Source organism: Miniopterus natalensis, chromosome 4 (genome assembly GCF_054644295.1).
Source record: "Miniopterus natalensis isolate mMinNat1 chromosome 4, mMinNat1.hap1, whole genome shotgun sequence".
Classification (NCBI taxonomy): domain Eukaryota; kingdom Metazoa; phylum Chordata; class Mammalia; order Chiroptera; family Miniopteridae; genus Miniopterus; species Miniopterus natalensis.
This window is the reverse complement of record NC_142084.1, coordinates 87,918,069-87,940,467: the sequence shown is the minus strand read 5'-3', so window position 1 is coordinate 87,940,467 and position 22,399 is coordinate 87,918,069. Positions and strand designations below refer to the sequence as shown.

The 22,399-nt window shown below is 41.3% G+C and overlaps 1 protein-coding gene across 6 annotated transcripts in view; it reads right to left on the bottom strand.

Annotated features, from left to right (window-relative positions):
* GABRG2 (gamma-aminobutyric acid type A receptor subunit gamma2) overlaps nucleotides 1–22,399 on the bottom strand; it is a 71,570-nt gene that overhangs the window by 5,313 nt on the left and 43,858 nt on the right. For 3 of the 6 annotated variants that reach the window (XM_016213990.2, XM_016213991.2, XM_087816101.1), the window contains exon 7: nucleotides 874–1,026. In XM_016213990.2, coding sequence (XP_016069476.1) covers nucleotides 874–1,026 — 153 coding nt within the window. Of the gene's footprint in view, nucleotides 1–873; nucleotides 1,027–4,935; nucleotides 4,975–22,399 lie in introns of all 6 variants that reach the window. The other 3 variants (XM_087816100.1, XM_087816102.1, XM_087816099.1) reach the window with 2 other exon arrangements.

The following is a 22,399-nucleotide window of genomic DNA, read 5'->3' as shown; positions in this document are numbered from 1 at the left end:
GAAACAGATGGGAGACTAAATTAGATTTGGAAGAGGGGAGATATGCAAATGATACCTTTTAAAAAGTTTTCCCAGCAATCGCTCTTCCCTCAGGGTTAGTAGCCTGGTACAGATGATTTTGTCAGAAAATGACCACAATTGCTAACATTTCTAGGTCTTAGTATGGTTTGTGCTCTTTGCATGGAATACCTATTTAAACTGATAAAACCCCACACCTTAGGTAAAGGAAATGACTCGTGTTTCACGTGTGAGGAAACTGATTTACAGAGCTTGAAGGGCATTTCCAAGGCCGCACTGCCACTGTGGGTTGCAATTCAGATTTGTTGGACTTCAAACCCCCAGCTCTTAACTATTGTGTGATACTGCTCCTCCAGAAAAGACCGAACAAAAGATGTGGTTCGAATTTTCTCATAGCTGATGAAGGGATTATAGTTTAATAATTCATTTTTCAATAGGTTGATTCTTAGGAAATTTATGTAGTAACAAATGACTCTAGAAAAAAATGAATGCCGTGATTTTTAGCATTTGCCTATTTCTACGGTGTTAATACTTTCACCCTGGCTGACGTGAAGCTGCCAGTGTGACGTCACTGGTCACACCATTGGGAAAGGACCAACGATCAGCTCTCAGGAGCCTGTGTGAGCAGCTGCAGCAAACAGAACTGCCCAGAGACCAAAGCAAAAAAATCCATTGAAATTAAGATTTTTTTGTTCTAATTAATTTAAATTTATTAAAATAATTTACTATAAAAAATGTCTATTAAGTTAAGGAAAACAGAATTAGGAAACTTTAAATACTGTTTTTCCTTTTTAATATGCTAGCACTGGGTACATATCTTGGGTAAGTACTACGACACGGAGAACCATGTCTTACCTAAAGAAGTTCTGGCTGGCACAGCATCCTTATTGATCCAGAAAGACACCCAGGATAGAACAACAATGAGTGTACAGGGGATGTAGGTCTGGATGGTGAAGTAGCCCATTCTTCTGCTCAGGTCAAAGTAGACACACATGACCACGTAATCTCCTGGAACAGAGCAAAGAGAGCGCCATGCAACCCCTTATCACAACCCGGAGAGCATCGGAAAATAAGCATGTATTCAACCCTCTCACATTTAAACTGAGAGTTCTATAAGGGGTATGTTAAAAACCATCTTCTACCCACTTGGGTTAAAGAAAAAATAAAAACAAAAACAAAAAGCAAAGCCCAAACCAAACTGAAGTCTGATCCTTTTAAAAGCAATGAGACTACTAGGTAGAAGAAAACATTTTTGAGCATATTGATCATATTTTCTTCTTTCAGGTGATTTTTGATGGTGCTTTTTCTGCCTCAATACATACAATATACTTTTTTTGTTTGTTTGGTGGGGAGGGAGGGAACAGTGTTTTTACACTCTGCCTCACTTGCCTAAACTGAATCCTAAGATTTGTAACAATTAGCTCTTGTTCACAGGACCTGTCTCCATACAAACCAGAGAGTAGCATGCTGGTGCTTAACACTAGGAAATGACTGGTTTACTCATTTTATAATGAAATTCCTATGTGGCAACATTTTTTTTTTTTTCATGTTTTCATTGAGTCATATGGTTTTCCTCCACAGCAGTTATTTCAATTCGTAATTTCTCTTTTATTTGTGTGGTTATTTTTGTAGTGCCTGTCTCCCCCATTGGACTTTATCTGAGTCTACAAATTGCCTATTTTAGTCCATCATTACACTACTGGTAATTAGCATCCTGCTTGATTCTAAATAGGCATTTCGCAACATTTGTTGAATAAATGATCAGATAAATGAATACACTTATACATTTAAACATAAGGAAAAAAACCCCATAAGAAATCAAGAGGCTGTATTTGATTTTTGGAACATTTGGGTTAAAAAAGGGAGCTTATGGAAATAATCCAGAGTAGAATCATAAAGGAGTCAAGGAGTAACTGTGTAGCTCTATATGAGAACAATTGGACGGGACACGATTTGAGGTCTCTGATTTTTTACAACCAATTCATGCATTGCTTTGAAAAGTCCATATCCTTCATTTTGTGTGGTTCCAAGTGAAATTTTATGGTATTTTGATTTTTGAATTTAGAAAATGTACTGTGGAGATGTATCCCAGTTATCAGAGATTTGTATTTTCTTTATAGTCCTAGAGAACATCAGTTTTAAAGACTGTACTTGCTCTTGCAATGGGAGGTGAACACACGAGAGACTGTTTTTCAAATATTGCTTCTTTTTTCTTTACTAAGTTATAATTTGTCCTCAATCGCATAGAGAATGAAATCCAAATTATGTGTTTCATTTTAATTATTTGGCTTCATGCCCATGTTTCTCTGCTTACTTGGCTGATTTAGACCTGATTTGAAAATAAGGTGCTTTAGAAGCCTCCTGCAGAGAAGATGGCTTAGCAGGATGAGCTACTACTGCTCAGTCCAGTCCTTCCTCCCACCCTCAAGCTTAACTGCATCTTTCCAAGCTGCTGAGACAGAAAACCCTCACTGGCTCCTTCTCAGGGAAGTAAAGACCCTCCCCTGCAGGGTTTCCTCCCTAAGTGGGGTTATGGGCCGCTCCCAACGCTGCCTTTGATGGATTAAGAGGCTATTACTTGTCTGAGTCAGGCCTGGTGAAGGCAGTGAGAGTGACTTGGACACTGGGGGATTTGTCTCCCATTGCAACATCAGTTTCCTCTCAGAGATCAATAAGTAGCAATTATTTAGTGATTATCTCTCAAACCTAGAAGGTACAAATTTCTTATTGATGTTAACTAGATTTCGATTAGTTCCCTGAGATTATGCTTCTCTGTATTGATTTATCTGGACTTAAACGATTTACGGTCAAAACATTTTATAAATTAGTTTCGTCCCTGCTTTTGTTTTAATTTACAATATAATATACACAGGTTATGACTGAGGATTAAAGACATTTAATTTGAGATGATCCCTACTAATGACTACCTTTTAAAATTTTTTTTCCCATTTCTCTGATCTGAATATCAGAGGCAAATGCAAGCTAGGAAAAAACAAAGAAAGAGGTATTCTTTTAAAATAATAACATTCAGGGGATACTTTCCCTCCCTATTTTCCAAACCCTTGAGATTTTTCTGTGTATTTTAAATGTGTCAAATGACACTTTACAAATTATAATATTTTAAATAAATCTGGACAATTTTAGTAACTTTTTACCTCTTATCATGGAAATGAAAGAGAATCTACACTTTGGCATTAATGATCTGACTCTCTTAAAGGTGAACTTTAATTTTTTTCTTAAATGAACAAGATAATTATCTCCATTCAATTCTCCTCTTCCCTTTAGGTCAGATTCTAAACTTCCATAGCCTTTTAATCTATCAATTTCTATTTTAAGAAAATGGCTTCTGAGCATCTTTCATCTTTACCAGCTAATCCAAAGCTTTTCTACCACTAGAGTACAGACCCAGACTTGGGAACAGGCCATTTAAAAGGGAAGCAGCTTCACAGCGATGGCCTGACCCCTGTCTTATCTCTAAGGCCTTGTCATGTTTTGCATTTTTAAAAATTCTTGGGCAGAGGAGCCTGTGAATTCAAATACCCTGAAGGTATTATGTCAGTCATTCCCCAAACCCAAAGAGTTCATTGTTAACCCAGTCAAAGGTGGTTGTTTCAGCCTCTTCGAACATTCTTTCTATTGACTTATTTTAATATAAATATTTAAAGTCATAGCATTTTATAAATTAGTGTGTTCCCTGCTTTTGTCCCAATTTAGAACATAATAGACAGGCTATGGCTGAGGAGAGAAGACACAGAATTTTAATAACACCCATTAATGTCCATTCTTTGTTTTTTGGGGTTTTTTAATAAGCTTCTTAGGTCTAGTTTTAGGAAGAGACCTTCAACATCAGTGAACAATGAACTCCAGTGATTATTTCTTTAGTGTGACGTAAACCACACAAAAGCTTTAAAACTCAGATTTATTAGAGTGCTTAGGCTGTATTTCATGCATGAAGCTATCTCCTCTTAAAAATTTGAAGATTCTATGATAGAGAAGTCTGCCCCTCCATTGAACATCTAAAATCATAGAAATAATTATTTTCCAGTTACCAGTGATGTGGCCCAACTATGTGCAGACATGGTAATCTGGAATATATTAAAAAAAACATTTTGTGCTCCTAGATACCTAGACTAAACACTGCAGAAAACAAAAGAAAACATGTTTTCTAAACTATTGCCTTTCAATTGGCACAAGCTTTTCTCAAGGTCTACTGTGTGCCCAAGGAGTCCAGAGCATCGTGGGGAGGAAATTCTCTCTTATTTAATCAGTTTCTAAGTACTCTGCGTGCCACCCTCAAGTGCTTCACCAGCTGCCCACCATTCTCCATGGTGGCTTAGGCTCCTGTGAACTCTTTGGGAGTTGCGTTCAGCATTCTTCCAACAACTAGGCCCTGTGAGGTCAAGAGAGAGGAAAACATATACCTGAACTGTACCCTTTGCCCTCAGGGAGTCCTCGGGCTAAGAAAGACAAGTCAATATATCAGCACTAGTGAACGGTGCAAAGATTCTAATAAAACATACACAGGCTAAGTTATCTGAGGTGCTGTGCTCGGAGGAAGTTTCTGGCAAGTGCATTTCTGAAAGTTCTCATTAAACACAGGCAAGTCTTCACAAACCCTAAAGAGATCCTTACCCCTCTGCAGAGAAAGTCCAAACTCCTTAGCCTGGCGTGCAAGACTGCCTGTGACCTGAATTTAACCTAGGTCTTTCTTTCTCATTACTCCATGTTATTGGAGCCCTAGACAGAGTAAACTAAATATTTTTATTGCATGCTTCTATGATTTTTCTTCTTTATCTGTCCTGGAATCATATCTCTTCCAGATCCCTAACTCATCCCCTCACTCCTTTTTCTCATTCCGACCTTCCAACCGCCTCCCCCCCAACCACCAGACATACGTACTCTCTACTGTGACTAGACCTGTGCTAAGACTAAATAAAATAAAATAAAATTTATTTCCTCAGTTAATCAAACTGCATTTTGTGAGCTCAGTAGCTACACATGTCTAGTGAATACTGCATTGTGGTAGTACAGATTATAGAAAAGTTACTTCATTGTGGGCAGTTTCATCTGACAGGGCTGGTCTAAATTAATCTTTCTAGAATGCCCTTCTGCTCCTGCCCTTTAAGTTCCTCAGTATAGAATCTACAGTGCTTACCGTATGATTCCAGTCCATTTTCCCCGGCCCCTACTGCACCATCCCAGCTGTCTCGCATCATTTGTGATCATCCCCATTTTATGACCACCCAACTAGATTTACCTTATGCCCTCCCAAGGGGTCCTTTCATTCTTCTGTCTTCATGTGCAAAGTTCCCTTGAGTTTCTGGAATACTCTCTGCCTCCCTGATCACGTCACACACGTACACTTGTAAACCCTTCCGTAATTGCCCGTTGACGCCAGGACACACTGAAATTCTTTACTTGTTCTATAACTCTCTGGATGGTCTTTTCCCTGACCGCATCTCTAGCCTAATCTTAAATAGCATTTCTTCACACTCCATCTGGAGTTCTTACAGTTCCCCCAATGTCCCCTGCTACCTCTTATCTCAAGGGTCTTTCCACATGATGGTTCCCTTGGCTCAAACTCTAATACCACCATCTCAATGAACTCTGTTCTTCTGAGATGTCAATTTATCTCAATATTAGAAGCCCTTATTAGATCAGATGCCCTCAGTAAGCTCTCACAACACCATATGACCATCAGAGAGCCGATTATAACTGAAAGTATATGACTGGTGTGAATATTGGAATACGCTCTAGTTTATAATTAGTCCATGAGCTGCATGAGTAAAGTAGCTGTACCTAACTTTCTCGCTGGTTTTACTCTCAGCATCTAGTACAGTGCCTGATACATAGGAGCTCAACAATTATTTGTTGAATGAGTGATTTAGCTAAGAAGGCCATGAAGAAAATCCTGGGTGAACTATACACCAAAAGCATTTAAGATCGAGGCAGAGATCAACATGGGCTTTTAAATTATTAAACTTTTCCTTTAGAAAGTATTGCCTCTGGAAATAATTTTACTGGATACTTTGCTGAACCCCAGAGATGTGCATATAAGTCACAGGGAGCTGTTAGCAATCTTAACTGCTTGCCAAGAAGAAAAGAGGGAAGGGAAATCGGCTGCATCCGAGTGGCTACATTATGCTTATTAAAGAATCGATTGGTGATCTCAGCTTCTCAGCCAGATCCAATTAGTGCGCCACGAGAACAAAGGGCTCTGCTGCCGGAGCAGAACGATCGTCTGCCACGGCAAGTCCAGTAGGTGTGTTTTCATCTCGGAACTGCACCGTTTCTATTTCATCTGTTGCTTGTTTAAGCTCAGATGTGAAAAAAAAAAAAAGAACAAAGTAACAATTGGGGAGATACAGTGAAAAATAAAAAGTATGATTTATAATTCTTTCCAGGCTAAATCCATCCCCAGTGGGGCGAGAGCAGAGAATGGTGTGAAACACAGGGCCTGCCTCAGTTAGGCCCCCTAGAAGCGGAGCTGGAGGCCAGAATTCTTGCAAGGCTGGCTTGTAGGGGGCTGATCTGTCAGGGAAGGGGCTGAGGGAAGCAGGAAAGGTCAGTGGATCAAAGCTAAGCGTGGTTTACTTCGGCCTAAGGAGGAGAGCTTGCAGGAGGTTCGGGAGCACACTGCGCCACAGAGCTGGTCCCACCTGGAGACAGGAGAAGCAGCCGCTTGTACTCTGGAGGCTGAGGTGGGTGGCCTTAATCCCCTGCTTGAGATGGTTCTGTGGTGGCCAAAGGCAACTCTCCAGAAACGGGGTCAGTAGCGGGCTATGAGCAGCCAACCCTTGAAGCACCTGGGGAATGGGTGCAGCAGCTCAGAGACGATCATGGATATTAATAATGTCCACTGCTAGGACTGTGGGGTCAGACTGACGAGGTTCAGAAATTCTAGTCCTTCACTGACTGGTTGTGTGACTCGGGGCAAGTTCCTCAACTCTCCGGGTCTCAACTTCCTTATTAGAACTCAGGGTTATTGTGAATGTAAAAAGAGTTCATACATATAATGTGCCTGCTATAATTTCTGACATAGTAAAAGGTCTATTAAAGTCAGTTAGTACAAACTAGTGTAATTTATGTTATGTAATTAACACCATTCTGGTGCGTAGAAGAAATGTTACTAAACGTTCAAAAGAAAACAAAAGTTATAAAAGGTCCTAGCCCTGGCCTGTGTGGCTCAGTTGGTTGAATGCCATCCCATGCACCAAAAGGTCACAAGTTCGATTCCTGGTCAGGGCACATGCCTGGGTTGCAGGCTCCATCCCCAGTAGGGGGTGTGCAGGAGGCAGGATCAATGTTTCTCTTTTACCTAGATGTTTCTCTCTCTCTCCCCCTTTCCCTTCCTCTCTCTCTAAAATCAATTCAAACATTTAAAAAAAAAAAAAGTAGGTCCTAGAATTTACCTATATCAACCAATTCTATCTTCTTAAAGATTAAGCCATTGAGGTTCATCGAAGAAGATGTATGTTTTATCTTAAGAGATGAAGCTGTCTAGTGGCAGACTCAAGAATCCTGCCTCCAAAACCAGTACTCCTTCTGGGGTCAACAGCCTGGATCATTAAATATAAAGCAGAACAGTGGAAAGATGGATAATTATTGGATGTGGTTAATACAGAAAGCTGGTTTGGGTAACTGGGAACCCCAACCACGAAGAGAAAAATTCCTTTCATTTTTTCTTGAATCTTATATAATAGACATAGTACCTTTAGGAGGCTGAAAACTCATTTGTCTGGAATTCCAGCCTGTCTGACTAAACAAACCATACTGGAGTTTTTCTTTCAGAGAATGGCTTTAGACAAAAGGAAGCTCAATATTTACAGCCTCCAGAGATTGTGGTTCTCTTCAGATTCACACAGTGAAACTACATACTAGCTACTATCTCAGTTCTCTACCCGTTTGCTAGAGAAGCTTATTAGTGTAATAGCTTCTCTTCCTCACCCTCTGAAAAAGCCATTACAATGTGGCCTTTTGTAATACAATTCATTATTTTGAGCCTATCATCAAATCCCAACAATGCAGCAAAGAATAAACTCACCTTGGGATTTATATAAATAAAGCAACTCTGGCTCAGCAGTCTAAAGTTGAAGCTACAAATGAGTGCATTTGCCACTTTGATCCATCCAAAGGGAATGCTGTTTCCCAGCATAATTAAATCTAACTCCTACAAACATCTGAATAGGTACTAAAACATATTTTTACATAAGTGCAGAGTAGTTCATGGTTGCAGAAAGTATATGCAAGATTCAGACCTAGGATTCAGGTACTTGTGACGTTAGCAAAGTGCAAAGACTTGGGTAAGTTATATTCTTCCAGTAAATAGGGATATCACACTGATTGCTAAGGCTGTTATGAAAACCACATTTGCTGTGGTAGGGAAAGTGTTTTGTAATCTTTCAGAGACAATGCATAGGTGAGGTGGTATTTGTAGCTTCCTAAGATCAGTTGTTTGCAAAATAGCTTCCATGACATTAGTAGGTAAGCTTCCTGTTGAGTGATTTTTTTTAAGCCTTTGTTAAAAGGCTACCTGCAACTGTCAGGAATAATAGTAAAGCAGTCAATCTTGTTCTTGTTTATATGAACATCAACGTATCCATGAAAGCCATTAATACCATCATTTAAATATAGCTCAAGATTGTGTCACAAAAATTACTTATTCTTTTTTGTTCAACTTGGACCCTGACACACAGAAGAATTACATATGAACATGGTAGTCAAAGGCAACAAAATGTCCTTTGACGTGTGGTTAATCTCTCTTTAGAGTATTACTGTGACACCAGTAGATCTCCTAACTTACCTCTCTCAGAAGTCCCCTTTTAGGAAAAACTTTAAAATGTGAATTCATATTCCACTCTTAGCTCTCATGGCTCTAAGTTTGCTTACTGAAAATGTTTCCAACAGCTCAGAAAAGAAATACCACTAAGGAGCACATTATAATAGTATAGCTACATCTGTTTTGATACAACTTTGATAAGAAAATTTGACAGGGTTAATAGAAATAGAAATCTGAGAAATCCTACAAAAGATAGCAATCATTTACCTCCAGTCAACCACAGAAAAGTGCCAGCTGAGGAAAGATTTTATGCTCCTTGGAATTAGAGATTATAACCAATTTGTCATAGTTGTTATCCCAGGGCCACAGAGAAGGGGGTCAATATGTTATAATTTTTTAAAGTTAATCTAAAAGTTTGTCTCACTCAGTCCCCGCTCTAGGTACTCAGTAGGTGCCAGTGAGCTATTCTAAGCAAGTATGCTTTTCCTTTGAGTTATTAATACCAAAGATTAGATTTGGAGGAGGAAGAATTAGAACCCCATCTGTGACAGCAGACTTATCTCCCCAACCAATACTACTAGGAATGAAGATGGTATTTAAACTCTATCTGTTGAATTTATGAACGTATCTCACAGACAGTTCCAAAATCAGAAGGCAAAAAGGGAAATGTTATAACTCAAAACCCAGAAACCTTTTCTGGAGAAATAAGCATATTAATAGAAACTCTTTTCTTCTTATTTTCACTCTTTCTATGGGCTTGGCATAAGTTTGTGTATGAAGTAAGACCTGGTTAATCTAACCCTAGCATTGACATTTTCTTAAAGAAAAGACTCCATAGAGCTTAAGAAACCTAATGTTATCAGAACACCAAAATGGCTTTGAAAACAGCTGGAAAAAGAACATTTAAATTTAGTCAACTGCAGGCAATAGTTGCAAAAGGTCAAATCACAAAATGTTCCCTGAGATGTGAAATCACTCCTGGGGATACCATGCAAAATTATGGGCTTTAAAACTTGACCTCACTTGCTCTTTGCTCTATGCCCAAGCACTCAATTTTAAAGTTTTTGTTTGTTTGTTTGATTGTTGTTGTTTTTTGTTGGTTTTCTTGGCTGGAATTCTCTCACCCAGGAAGTTTTGCATTTTGTCATATTCAAGGTAATTTTTAAGATGTCTGTCAAAAATCATTACTATTGTAAAAAAGTATTTGTAAATCACGTCACACTACATAAGAGTCGGTTCTCAAAAAGCTCAACTTCTCTGAATAAGAAAACTTTCTCTGTTGATGAAGAAAGGACTGGCCTCAAGTCAGCAGACCTGGCTTCTGATTCCTGCCTGGCTATGATATTGTGTGATCTGGGGCAAATCCCTTCTCCTTTCTGGTTCCCTTTATTTCTTTTTTACACAATAGAAGTAATTCAATTAGATAATGGATCTGGTGAAAAGCAGGCAACCATATCCATTTTCTGGTTACGCTTGGGATTCAAACCTCAAGGCTCTGTTGGTTTTTAATTTCTATGTCAAAGAATGAATTCTAGCATCAGCCTGTTTGCCTCATGGTGTGTTGTGTCGCTTTCATTTTATAAAGGACAGTCTAGACCAGGAGGTGGATGTCCAGCATTCTCTGTCCACAGGCAAGATGAGGATGTGGACAGTTTGTTGTTGTTGCTGCCGCTGTTGTTTTTAGGAAAATGGGCTTCTGGGAGCAACTACATTCAGAGAAGGATCATGTGAACCAATGTATGTGGCATCGGCCTCACATCTGGCTTCTGCTATTGCAGGATTGATATAGGAGATTATCAGAAGCCCTCCAAATCCCTCCCTCCCTTTCTTTGAGTTGGCGCTTGCTTGATTTTCACAGATGGTATTCCGCGTCTCATCAGCATCAAGAACAATGGTGTAATACTCTGCTCACCACTGAAGCTGCCTTCAGACTCATTACGTAGGGAGCTTTCAGTGCTATTACTGCTGAATTAGAATTTGGATTTTGATACCAGGTATCAGAACTGAAAGGGAATTTAGAGATCAGGCCAGTTTCCTTGTTTCACAGGTGAGAAAGTAGAACTCTCAGGAGCACAGGAGCTTGCCACAGGTCACCGTTTACCCTGCAGGACCTGCACCAGAAGCTGGGTCTCTCAGTGCCCCACTGAGCGCTTTATTATTTCCATTAATACTGTCCTTTAAATAACTAAACCATGAGTTGTAAAGTTGAACTATGGTTTTATGCGTTAAATATTTAATTAGATTTTTCTCTGCCCTTTCCCATGCTTGAGTTCCTGACTACACTCCAGAGTTAGCCAATCCCTGGTGTGGAGTAAACTGCTCACATGATTTGCAAAGAATAACATGGAAGAATAATGATAGTACTTCATTGTAAAAAGCTATGTTATTTGCTAAAGTGCTATTTTCCCCTCAGCACTGAGACAACAATTTCTGCGCCAGCTGATCAAGGAGAGATTTCTCAAGGAGGATCTCATGTGGGCACGAGTGAAATTGTAGCCTATTGGAATCTGGGGTGTTAAATAGTGAGACATTACAGTATTTTTCTTTCTTCCATAGCCTTCCTTAAAGGGGGAAAAAAAATCTCACTCTCTTTTCAAGCAGTGTCTATAGGATGTGCACTCTGTAGAATTTACTAACAGGACTGTATAGCTCCTTCACCCCAACCTGAGAGGCTCCTCACTCCCCACCCTTCCTCCTACAGCGTCAGTGTCCTTGTCATAGGCACCACGTGTAATGTGGCAGAAGAGGGAGAGCTGAAGAGGGAGAGGAGCTTGGCACTGGGGAAAATGGATCGCCTGCCTGCTGAGAACTGAGCTCGGAGCAGCAGCACTTTGCCAGTGCCCATGCTTCTATCTGTGGCGAGGAGGGGCGCCAGGGCCGCTTCCAGCTTTGTTCTCTGAAGAGCCGCGGCGGCTGTTATGTAAAACAAGGCAGGCAGGGGAGGGGGGCCGGCAAACAGGCCCGCGCCTAGTCAGCCGCCCTCCAGGGACGCCCTGCCAGCCTCGCTGCCTCTCCGCGGAAGAGAAAGCCACTTGCTGCGTGTAGGTTGAGTGACCCTGATGCAAACCTGAGCTGAAATCAATACACCTCCTCGCTGCGTCTCAGCCAAGGGACAGAACTCGGGACAGTTAAGCAGAAGAGCATGTGGCTGGGCGCGGAGCCACGCTCCTTCATCCCCGGGAACGGAGGGCGCAGCCGGTATCAGAAAGTGAGGCTTTCCCCTTTTTTGTCAGTCCTGAGGATCTAAGCAAAAGCATGAGAAAGGCTGAATTTGATGTCGTGTTTCCCGTTTCTCTGCTGTTTGGCCTCGCGGCGCTCTCTGTCCTGTGGACCCACCATCTCCTCTCCCGCCCCCGCCTAGCTTCCCGCGGGCCCTGCTGGCCCGCTGGCCCAGAGCAGTGCTCTGCGCTGGACTCGTGTTTGTGCAGTGAGAACAGAGCAGGCTTTGAGATCAAACCTGGGAGTGCGCCCTGACTCTAATTCTTACTAGGTTTATAATGTCAGGTAGGCGCTTAGCTCCGTGGAACCTCAGTTTCCTCCTATCTACACTCAGCTCTCCTCTGTGTCACGGTCCCTCCCTGCGGTTCGGCCTCCTTGGTGAATCCCAGACCTCCAGGCCCAGCTGACCCTGCTCTTTCTTAGACTCCAGGCATCCTCTCGCCTTAGTAACTTCGAGGTGATCAACAGGTAGTATCTAGAAATCGGGGAATCCTAACTTTCCACAAACCTTATACTGTGGCTGCTCTGTGTGTGCACGGAGGCCTCCTCAGGGTCGGTGTCACCCGCAGTGCTGGTGGGAAACGGCTTGTTCGCTACAACCCAGATGCGCACTGATGGTTTTATACCCTCATAAGAAAATCTAAAGTGATTTGTAAAAACAGACGCTAATGACAGAAAGGATACATGAGGAAACAGCAAGATAGCACTGACTACCCAAGGGATTAAATAGGACTCCAGCACCAAATATAGCTGGCCCAGAGGTTCAGCTGGAAGCAAATCAGACATAGATTTTAGGAATTAGAAGGAAAAGAAAATAGAGGCAGTAGGTTCCTCTAGTTGTTTCGCTACCAAAAAGTACACGTCTCTGACATCTCAGGATTCGGCATATTTATCCCAAGGTCTTATCTTCCCAGATTTATTTATTCAAACTACTGAACGCAGATGAGGTATAGTAAAAAAATCAAATAGCATCATCCAAGCTGGGAAACCTTGTCTTGCATGTAAGCTTTTCATACACTTAGGTGCAGATGGACACTCGCATTCCTCCACTGCGAAAGGAACAGAGAGCCGTGTATCTTATTTACGTCAAGACTGCTCTCATGTTTAAGAAATGCCCTTTCCAGGCGAGTCGTGAGCTCTCCTGAGCCATTTTGCGTGGAGTGTTTCAGTTGTATGTCATTGCTACTGGGACTTTTTAAGAAGAGCTGGAAATGTAGGACTGGATCTCAAGTGGCACGTGAAGATCAGGGCTGGAGTTAAAGCGGTGCCCAGTACAGGTGCAGACACATGACAACCCAGAGGAGGAGGGACCAAGCTTATCCAAGCAGTTGTGAATGCTGAGTTTAGGTTTAAGAGTCCAACAGAGTCTACAACTGCCAGTTAAACTAGTTTATTCCTCTAAGCTCATAGTCATTTCCCCTTTATCATTTATGTTCTCACTGATACCCACAGAGGCCATTCATAAATAGTTCGACGGTTTTGTTTTCTTGGGGCTAGGAACTTCCACTTGTGCTAGGTCTGAGGATATTCACAAGTGCATTTTGATTTTCTTATCTGATATTTTCCTAAGGAAAAAAATCCAGTTCTAGAATGGGTTGAAGATAGTCTTCTGTTAAATAAAACACTTCTGTTAAATAAATGTCAAGCACTGTATTTTTTTGCCCTCTACTTATTTAATCCAAGTAAACTTCGTGGTATATATTTTCTCCATTTTATAGATGAAGAAATGTCTGTTAAAGACAGATTACATCACTGACTCACTAAACTGGTTCATGTGGGTTTGTGGTTGAAACCTCAGTTCTTCTGACTACTGAGCCATATTTTTCTCATGCTTGTTCGAAGAACCACACGGCCTGGGAAGTTAATGGCTCTAAGGTAACAAACTAATGTTTACTTAGAGGCTTCCCTGGGAAGCACCTGAAGCTCCGAAGTATTATTTACCCTGGAGACCACTTCATCACCACATGCCTGTTAAAAACTTTGGTGAGATGTTGTAAGAAAGAAACACACCTTTTGTTACATCCCTGCCATTTCTAAAAGGAGTGCAAGAGTTTCCTTAGTGCCCCTTGCTCTCTCAGGATTAATTTCCTGAAGAAGGTTAATGCTCTTTCCTTTTCTGATCTGTCTCAAGACCTCTTCCTTAGAAACTAAGCCCCCATGGCAACCACTGGCAATAAGAAAGGTACAGCTAAGTCTGCCAGGAACTAAGAAGCATATCAAATGCAGCAGACTTCCAGTGGTACCCCTGGATATAGGAAACAGTGCGTCACACAGTGTCACATGGGCAGAAATGGGCCGTGGAGACTGAATCGCGTATGCGAGAGGAAATAATACGCCCAGCGTATCCTTAATAGCTGAGGCAGCACTTCTCCAACGTCATGATGCCTAGGAATCACCGTGGGGCCCTGTTTCAAATGCTGATTCTAAGGCCACGCTTCTGGAGATTCTAGTTCCACAGAGTGGGGTGGGGCCTGGGACCTGTGTTTTGAATAAAGAACAGGAATGATGCTGAAGTATTCATACCTTCCTATGAGAAATTATGCTCTAAAAATAATCAGGGGGAAAATAGGAACATCTGTACTAGTGTAAAAAATAAAAATAAAGTAAAAAAAAAATCAGAGGGATGGAAGAGCAGTGCGCAGAGATTTGGAGTGAAGCAACAGTGGAGGGATCCCAGCGTGCCTGTCTCTTCCCGAGCCCCATCGTTGCTGCGAAGGGGAAGAGAATGAGTTGTCCCCATAGTCATTTTAATGACTGACAGGTGTGGATAACACAGCCATCTGGATCAGTTCCAGAGATTTAAGCACAAACATAAAATCCTTTATTCCACACCTCTTGAGGAATAGGTGTGTTTTTGAAATCCTTTTTCAAAATGATCTTAAAATGATAACTCTGTGCCTATGACATGGGTTTTGGGACAATTCAGAAGAGTCTGGGACAGCAGCCGTAATCAAAATGTTAATGTTTCTGCAGGAAAATGTATGAATATTCATACTAGATGGGATAAAGCCTCTGACAAGCTTCGTGTCTGTTCAGGTCATTCCTTTCTGCCAAATGAGTTGAGATCATGTTATTTTTATGACAGCGAAATAGAAGCTTTAATTTTCAAATGACTACTGTGACTTGAGATTGACTACTGTGGATGAGACACTGTGGACTTCTAATAGCTACAGTTTATCGAATATTTAGTATTTAGCTGGCATTGTATCGTGTTTTACATATGATTTGTTGTTGTTTTCACGATATTCCTATAAAAAAAATGTCGTATTGCTCTCATTATAAAGGTGAGGAAACTGAGGCCAGGGGGGTTAAAATGATTTGCTCAAAGACAGGCTAGGGAGTGGCAGAGCCAGGATATGAACGTGGCTGATCTGACTCGAAGGGCGATGATATCCTTTACCCCACGCTGTACTGCCTGGCTCAAAAACCCTCTCGTTCACTGCTAAATTAAGACAGAAAAATGTGCTTCAGTGCCAACAGGAATACAACTTTATGGCCTCTTTTTATTAATCCCTAAAGTGTTTTACTAATTGTTATGCATCCACATCATTCTTAGTGCAGCTCACAAATCATGCCGTTCTCCTGCCTTTCTGGGCCTTGGTGGAACCCCCCCCCCCCCACGTGCTAGGCGAGGCCATGTGACTGCTCCTGCAGCACCGTCCTGATGGTTACAGTGCTCGCTAGTCTGCTCTCACCCGGCTCCATTGCTTTGCACCTACAGTATTAGCTCAGTTTCCATCCCCAGTCTGTAAAGTGACCACAGTAAACGTCAGTTAATGATGTTGTGTGATAATTTTGCTGTTGCCATTACCACTGTTCCCTCCCCTGGGCCATTTCCACCAACAGTATATTGTTAACAGAACATTAGAAAATAAATTCCAATATATTTTTGATCTAATACCACAGATTGCCCTGAACCTCCAAGCTTAACGTGAAATGTTAAGAAAAAATGAATTTGATGTCACCTTATTTTAAAACTGAGTTTCATGATTACTCTTCTTCCTATTAGTGAGATGTCACCCTAATCTTCTCCAGGTTTAAGAAAAAGAGCCCGGTTGTAATGGAGGTTTACTGGTCATTTACTCAGTATCTTAACATTTTTTTTTCTTTTCCTTTGGCCAAAATACCCTAATTTCCCTCTGGGAATTTACTTTTCTCCTTTCTCACTGAATTTGGGGAAGCACCTCCCCACGATCTTAGGATCAGGATTAATGTGTGGATCCGAACCCCATGGCAGGGCAGTTGATCCAGGGGTGTGGACCAGGCCACATTCAGAGCCAGTGGAGAGACGCATCGGGCACCCCAGGGGAGGTTCTCTTCGTTAGTGTGGGGGGAAGGGACGAGGGCTGGTCCCACTGGGGCCATTGGGCTGCCACAAGTGAGAAGTCGGATCTCCAGGGTGGCACTGAGTAGAGTCTGAGGACGGAGCCGAAACCATGGATAAAGGATGAAAGACGCAGACAGAAGCCAGGTCTTCGGTAAACATTTTTGAGTTACTGATTCTAATACTCATGACTTAAATAACCCTGTCTGACACTTATCTTGATGCTAAAAGTAAATTGTGCTTAGGCTGCATTGAGACAAAGGGAACATGAGAATTTTTACATAACTTGGAAAATGTGGGCTGTTCTTTCTTGAGTAGAACCAGTGACCAGCTGGGCCTTAGAACCTTCCCAGGTGCGCACTGGGCTTCCCTCACGTATCCGCTCAAAGTCGAGCCACGGGGGGGGGGGGGGGGGGGGGCATTTACTACACCTGGCTTCAGTGAGTTTACAATCCGTAGGTGTCCCAAAAAATGTAAATGCACACTTTGAATAATTATAAAGGCAGTGTTTATTAAAATACATTTCATTCTATCAGTTGCTACAGGATGTATACTATTTTTTGGAACACCTTGTATTTGGGGAGGCAAGAAATATATGTGTAATAATTAAGGAAACACAAGTGCTTATCTGCATGGTAGTGACTGTAAGTGCAGTAAAAACAGCAGTGTATGAAACAAGAGTCTGGGAAAATGTCATGCACACGGCGTCACTAGATGTGGGGTTTGAACGGTTGTGTGTGGTTTGACCACAGAAGGGGCTGAGATTTTAAGGAGGGGGAATAGAATTGTAGTGGATGGCAGAGGGGAACTGACACTGCCCCATGGTCCACTCAGTCAGCTACGGGGAAGGACCATTTCCTGAGCGCATCCGTGGCATCTCGTGAAAATCCTGTGATGTAGACAATATTAACCATTTTATAGAACAGTTGTCCAGTGGTTTTATGTTGGTTTGGTTTGATTTGGTTCTTACAGGCACAACATTGCGGTAGAGATCTAACTCTTATGGTTACTAGGATGCAGGATCTGTGAATTGCAGGGAAATATTCAACTCTCTGCTTAATTCTGATCAATGTAACTTTCTTTTAACTCTGCCTAAATCAGAATTACTTCAAAATATGTAAGTACATTTTGTCAGGTTTTAAAATAAGTGTGTGTGTGTGTGTGTGTGTGTGTGTGTACCTTATAAACAGCAAAATATTCCAAGCTCTAGGCTAGTGTCATAAGGAAAGATAAATATTAAACTCATCTCAATTCCACAAATTTTATTATGTGCCTTTGTGTAATTTATAGTTAAGAACTTTATAAAACCTGACTTTTGCCCTCAGTGACCCTAAGACATTACAAAGCGAGGGAGAGCATTCATTTATTCATGCGCATAGTTCGATGTGACCCTTCGATATCAGCTCTTCCACATTTTACAGGAACAGACAACCAAATGCCAAACTAAGATCTTTCAGCACAAACAGGAATTAATTTTCCTGATGTCCTGCTATAGGTCTCTGTTAAAGGCCAATAATGGTGAGAAATGCAAGCCCAGAATTGGGAATCATTTTTGGAAATATGCCTACAAATCTTAAATTACATTAAGCAATAACCCCTTTCTCACGAGAGGACCCATTGATGTTCTTCCTGCTCTGTCCACCTCTCTATCAAACCTAATTGCTCCCTGTCTTCAAGATTCAGTCAAGTGCTTGTGTATCCACAATTCTTTCTTTTAGCCCATTTCCTTTAATTCTACAACAGAGAGTTGTGGAGCACCTACTCCGTGCCAAGTCCTGTGCTAGCTGCCAGGGAGATCGCAGTGAAGCTGGACTTCCATGGCGTTTAATCTGCATTCAGTCTTACAAAGGAGAAGCTCCGTCATCAAATACAGAGTCCACAGTAGGCCAGTCAATCAGAAGTGATCTTTTATCAGGTATTAATAAATATGACATTACAATGTTGTAAAATGCATTTTACACTAAACCCCCACAAAATATATACTTTATCCACCATTAAAAAAAAAAAGACCCAAAGCTTTTTTTCTCTGAATAAGGATCTGCCAATTTGTTATCAAAATGTCGCTTTTCATATATAAATCATGTCTGAATTCATCCACTTAAAAAATATCAAGTGTAAGATTTTAAAAAATATTTATTATTTTATAATAATTTATAATTAGCCCACAACTAAATATATGACTTTGTGTGGTATTTAATATATTATTAAAATAGTTCAATATTTATAAACAGATCTGGGCAGAAATTCATCGGACTCAGGGTAAATATTAAATTCCACGGAATTTTAAGAACACGTAACGTAGCCTATGAGGCTCAAGTGTTCAAATCATCTTGGACATCGGTCAGTAGTTTCCACAGTGGTCATGGAGAGGGTATTTGTGAAGACTAGTTTGAAGTGAATTAAATAAAGAGAGTAAAGAGTGCTGCTACATTTTTATGATCATTTGAATTACTAACTAAAATAACTAGTTTTATGCCTCTTGAAAGTGAGATACATGCCTCTCATTACTTTTAACCTGTTATCTCTTGGCACAGTGTTTTATTTGTCAGATGTGCTCAGGAAATATTAAATGAACGATGATCGGAGTAACTAACTGAAGAATACCTTGCTTAATGAAAGCAATGCTAGATTTTATACCATGTTTAATAGGAATTCTTAATATAAACTGGCAAGTTCCCTTGTGTAATGTTGTGTAAATGACCCAATAGGGTTATATATGGGGTCAGGCAAAAGTAGGTTTACAGTTGGTCAAATGGAAAAAAATACAATAATTAATAAATAATACAAGAATAAACTCTGTTTCACATACTAACAACTGTAAAGCTACTTTTGCCCTACCCTGTATAGTGCTTTGCAATCACAAAGCCATTTTCACTTATTTTAATCTCATTTAATTACTCTAAAGACTAAATAGAATGTCTTAATCTGTGTTTATAAGCATGGGAACTGGCTCAGAAACTTGCCCAAGTCCATGCAGTTTGCAGAGATGGTGCCAGACTCAGGCTACCGGCCTCCTCACCAGAATTCCCCAGGTCTACCTCTTTAGTGAGGAAGATGCATCGTTCGAGTCAAAGCTCCAGCGCTGAAGCGCTGATTGCAGCCTCCTAATATCGCCACTGCACAGACATGCAGCTTCGGTCCTCGAGGGATGGATCTCAAGGAGAGCTCCATACTCTCCTGACTGTGATCTAGTTTATTCTTCTAGGCCACAGAGAGGACCCCCGAGCGACTAATGGGGGACTGGAAGGTTGATTGTAACATCAGATGACCATCAGATCTAGAGGTCCAGACAGATGAGAATGGTCTGGATGCAAAGCTCTTTCCTGGAACTTCCATTGGCCAGAAATCCAATGTAAAAGGCAGAGGGAGGCGAGCAGAAACCATACAGCATCTCACTCACTCAGCATTATGCTGACACAGCTACGGAAACATCACCTTGGCGAGTTTTTGGTGAAGGCTCCTCAAGCAAACGCCAGTGCTCGGTGCTGTGCTGGCAGCTGGTCTCTGCAGACACCTCTCTCCCACCAGCCTCTGTCTGGCAGGCCCTGGGCATTGCAGGCGCGGGGCGAGCATCCATCCCTACCGCCAGGAAGGTGGGTGGAGGTGGGCGACCGGCAAAAATAAGCCCCTGGCGCAGTCACAAGTAACAACTACAGTGGCTCTCAAACTGGGTAATGACTGTACCAGTACTTTCAAATTATATTCTAAACATATACTAAGGCATTTTAAAAATCGGAGATATTTTTAGGATAATAGTTTCTTCATTCAGGAAGGAACAAGAGTGAAGATGACATACTATTGAGGCACGTATGCAGGAGTTTGTGCTGCAGTAAAAAGCATGGCTTTCTGTGGGTGATGCTCCATTAGACTTGTCACAGAGATTCATGGAAAAATTATTTAAAATTCTGTTAGATGCAGCTCATTGTCATCCCATTTGACTGTGGGCTGCTCAAGGGCAAGAACCATGTCAAATTTATCATCTTGAACCCTGTTAATGGTGCTCGAAACATAGGAGGCCTTGAATGAATCACCAATGAAGTGAATGTAGCTGACATCAAAGAGAGGAGCTCACCAGGGCTTTTGACCGCTCCTGGTAGAGCTGAGCAGCGGTGCCCAGGCGGGCTTTGCGATCAGTCGCGGCTGGGGCTGGGTCCTGGCTGTTCCATCCCTTGGTCATGTGACCTTGGGCAAGTTACACCCCCTTTCTGAACGTCGATTTTTTTCATTTGTAAGATGACTGTATTAATACCCACTGCATGGGGTAATTGAGAGAATTAAACACCGTTGGTACTACTATTTCAATAGCGAAAAAAAATCTTAAAATTTTTTTTTTAATCAAGTGAGGGACATTTTCTTTAAAGCAGTAAAAGTCCTGAGCTAGTTAAAAGAAAATAATGAAGAAACCATTTTTCTGTCCAATATGTTTTGAGTGGGTTTACCCACTAATCTGCACACATCCCTAATGTATATTGTGTTTCTGACTACTTAGAGAGTTGGTGGAATTCAACAGTAAATAAGCCTCTAAGAAAAAGGAAGCTGACGCATGCAGGTGCCTGTGAGATGACCTTTAAAATTCTTCTTTTCATTAGTTAACATATGGTGAGAGAACACGATTGAGAAACTAAAGAGCACTGTGGAACCTGCCTTTGGCAAAATGTAGTAGCATTTTGGCATACGCCTTGTAGGCTTGCTGGTCTCGGGTGACCGTGGTTTCTAAAGCAGATGTTAGCTGCAGAATTACTTTTCCTCTCCTTGTTCATCCCCGATCCCTCACCAAAGGCATCCCCATCAGGAACTCTCCAGAACAGAACAAAACCCTGGTTCACTCTGGCTTCAAATCCTTTATTTCTCCTCTGAATGTCAGGGCTTGGACCACTTGCTAATGTCCTTGAGTTACAGTTTTCTTATCTCTAAAAGAAGGGTAGTGATCATATCTGCTTGGAGGTTTTTATGGGGATTGAAAGATATACTTCATAGAAATGGCCATGGGCAGTTTGCTAAACAATGGGCTTTCAATAAGCAAATCTTGTTATTAATTATTACAACATTGAATAACTGTAATATCTTAAAATAGACAGCAATTATCCCCAGAGAAATGTTCAAGGAGGCCATCAGTTTTAAAGAAGAACCAAGTATTTGTTTCTCTCGGTCCAACCAGAACAGAGACCAGCACTCATGCAAAGTTTTGCAATTTTTCTTGCATCCCTGGAGGCAAGACACCACACTGAATGTGTTAAAATGAAAGCATGATTCTCTTAAAATGAGTTTCTAAAGCTCTCTATGAATTCTATGTTTTTCACCCTACATTTCTCATCTGAAGGTTTAACATTTCAGTCCCAGAAAAGTTAAAGGACTGAGTTGAGTCCTGCTCAGCTCTCTTGCAAACCTGCAGGGACCTCAGAGCTGTCAAGTGCTACAGGTTCTTTCTTGGCTTTAGGTAAAAATGCGTCTAATTGAGCGCCATCCGGATTCCATGCTCTGTCTTCCTCGGAGCATGACGTTCTTTACCCTCTCATTTCCAAAGTTAGCCCTGATTTTTGAATAGCAATCCCACCCCCCCCCGGGCCCCCCCGAAGAGTAGCAAAAAAAAAAAAAAAGTCAGAATTTTGTCTTTTGTGTTGCTTTAATAATACCCTTGATTGTTATGAGATTGTTATTCTCATTAAGTGCTGATGACAAAATCTCATCACGAGAGCCCAAGAGTGACAAGCAGAAACCTGAGTCACACGCCCAGGCTTGCTCCTTCTGGAGCTGGGACAAGTGATTCATTTAAACAAAATTTTTTTTTGCATTTCTCTGTTTCCTTCCTATGTTAAGTCTTAACTCCAAGGCTTTAGACTTCAGATTTCCAGGGGCCTTATAGGTAATATTAAAGCAGTGACACTGATGCTTTGTTATAAAGCATCTTCGCACCCATTGTCTCATTTGGCTCTCTCTGCGCCTCTCTGAGGAGACCCCTGCTAATGTCGTGTATAACTTACAAGAAAAATAATGTGACCGAGGTAATGCCAACAAGTCAGAGGCAGGCAAGTTAGAGGCTGGAAGTGGAACCTGGGTTT